Source organism: Hemibagrus wyckioides, linkage group LG26 (genome assembly GCF_019097595.1).
Source record: "Hemibagrus wyckioides isolate EC202008001 linkage group LG26, SWU_Hwy_1.0, whole genome shotgun sequence".
Classification (NCBI taxonomy): domain Eukaryota; kingdom Metazoa; phylum Chordata; class Actinopteri; order Siluriformes; family Bagridae; genus Hemibagrus; species Hemibagrus wyckioides.
This window is the reverse complement of record NC_080735.1, coordinates 22,507,068-22,509,567: the sequence shown is the minus strand read 5'-3', so window position 1 is coordinate 22,509,567 and position 2,500 is coordinate 22,507,068. Positions and strand designations below refer to the sequence as shown.

At 46.9% G+C, this 2,500-nt stretch overlaps 1 protein-coding gene across 1 annotated transcript in view; it reads right to left on the bottom strand.

The window, feature by feature from the left end:
• Nucleotides 1-2,500, bottom strand: part of LOC131346616 (acyl-CoA dehydrogenase family member 11-like) — a 32,880-nt gene that overhangs the window by 10,212 nt on the left and 20,168 nt on the right. Inside the window, exons 3-8 of the mRNA XM_058380142.1 lie at nucleotides 1,990-2,213; nucleotides 1,714-1,813; nucleotides 1,515-1,626; nucleotides 1,231-1,373; nucleotides 907-1,056; nucleotides 55-149 (exon numbers count right to left, since the gene is read on the bottom strand). Of these exons, the coding sequence (XP_058236125.1) occupies nucleotides 55-149; nucleotides 907-1,056; nucleotides 1,231-1,373; nucleotides 1,515-1,626; nucleotides 1,714-1,813; nucleotides 1,990-2,213 (824 nt within the window). The remainder of the gene's footprint in view (nucleotides 1-54; nucleotides 150-906; nucleotides 1,057-1,230; nucleotides 1,374-1,514; nucleotides 1,627-1,713; nucleotides 1,814-1,989; nucleotides 2,214-2,500) is intronic.

Here is a 2,500-nt window from a genome sequence, read left to right as displayed (position 1 = left end):
GTCTACTTCTATATATGTATATGTGAAAACGTGTGTGTGTGTGTGTGTTTATACCTCCTCATGGCAGCAACAGCTGACACTGTGTTGTGGATGCGAGTCAGAGTCAGCATGTTAGCGATAGAGGCCACGCCCCTTCCCTCTTCTGACAACTACAGAGAGCAAAAGACAGTTAGCAATGTTACACAACAGGACAAAATTCCATGGAAAGAAACAGAATTCCCATCCAGAAGGTCAAGAGATCTGTAGAAAGGTCCTTCAAAAGACTTAATTCTCTTATAAAAGGTCAGAATTTAGGAGTGAAGGGTCAGAATACCCTCAGCAGCCTTTATTTATCACACACACACACACACACATTTGAGCACAGTCACATTCTTCTTCTCACACATCACAGCTTCTGAGGAAGTTGGTATCAGAGTGCAGGGTCAGCTGAGGTGGGGAGGGTCGAGGGCCCAGCAGGGGCAGCTAGGTAATGAACCCACAACCTTCTGATCAGTAACCCTGAGCCTTAACCTCTGAGCCTCTGGCACTGGCCAAGTTAGAAATCTGAGATGTTTTCCAAACTTTTCCATATTAAACTTTCAAATTTTGTGTCCAGTTTTCTTTCTGTTTTAATGTTCATTAAGTGTATCCTGAAAGGAAAAAAAACAGATATGTGTTGCACACACGGGAATGTCTAAACACAACAGTGTTAGGACCTTAGAGTGTTGAGTCTGTCTTATTTTCAGAATTCCACAGAATTCCAGAACTGCATATGGAAATCAGGCTTTGAAACATTGCCAGACTTTACAAACCAGTGTCTCTGAGTGGAAATCACAGCGCAAGTGGTGTAGGAAAATACAGCTACTGTTTAGCATTTAATTATTTGTCTGTGTGTGTGTGTGTGTGTGTGTGTGTGTGTCTGTGTACCAGTTTTGCCCTCATGCCGTCCAGCAGCAGTTCTGCAGTGGGCATCTGTCGTGTGCCGAGTTTGTCCTTGAGTCTCTGGATCTCAACTCCATTAGTCCGGCCCTCAGAGTCCCACACCTCTGCACAGAACAGGGACACGCCCACAGTGCCCTGGGGGCGGAGTAACATGACATCATCCCACTGCTCCCAGAGATGTGTGTGTGTGTCCACTTGTGTGTATTATTAATAATAATAATAATAATAATAATAAGTTAATCATTTGCTGATATGGAGTTGCTGTGGTGATGTGTGCAAGCGACTGTGTGTGTGTGTGTGTGTGTGTACCGGTGTGATGTTGCCATGGCGATCTGCGATGCGAGCGAGGGTCAGTGTGATGTCAGCGTCGGTTGCTGAAGTGAACCACTTAAAGCCATGCAGCCGGTACGAGCCGTCCTCCTGTTGCTGGGCAATGGTCTCTGTCCCATTTGCTATGGCAACCATACACCCAGTTACAACAGCACCAGGTAACAGAGGAGTTAAAGAAGTGTATGAGTGCAAGTGTGTGTGTGTGCGAGTGTGTATCTGTTTGTGTTAGTGTGTATCTGTTTGTGTGAATGTGTGTCCCCTACCAACATCGGATCCTCCTTTTCTTTCAGTCATCCACTGTCCTGATGTCCAGAATCGTTTTTCATCACGTGTGGTCAGACGCTCAAACACCTCCTTAATAGGCATGCCCAGAGACTACACACACACACACACACACACACATTCAAGCTGTAGTAATTGCTTAGTCACTTCTGCGTGTGTGTGTATGTGTGTGTGTGTTACCTCTATGACTTTAGCGGCTCCATCAGTCATGGCCAGAGGGCAGGTGTAGAGTCCACCAGAAGGTGCAAAGAGGTACAACTTACTCATCTGATACACCCGACTACACACACACACACACACACACACACACACACAGAAGTATTGTATGGATGAATATTACATTAGCGAGTGAAGCTAACACACACGCTGTGTATTGATAGTGTTTGGTGTTCAGGCTGTAGATTAAACACTGCTGTGTGTGATTAGAGGATCTTCAGACAGAGCCGAGGTCAGTACCTCCACTGGCCGAAGTGTCGCTCATATCCAGCAGCGACCAGCCCTTCCTGTGCAGAGATGTGTTTTAAGCGTGTCCATGCATCGCAGGTGATGATGCGGTCAACACGCTGACCCCACGCATCATACTGCTGCAGCTGGGGGGGATTCTGCTCACACTGGCGCCCCAGACCATCAATCTCCTGCACAATACGCTCGCCGAATTCAGACAGATCCGTCTGTACCTCCTACAACACACACACACAGACAGACACACAAAAACACACACACACAGACACACACAGACAGACAGACAGACAGACACACACACACACACACACACAGACAGACACAGACAGACAGACAGACACACACAGACAGACAGACAGACACACACAGACAGACACACACACACACAGACAGACACACACACACACAGACAGACACACACACACACAGACAGACACAGACAGACAGACACACACAGACACACACAAACAGACACACACACACAGACAGACACAAACACACACAC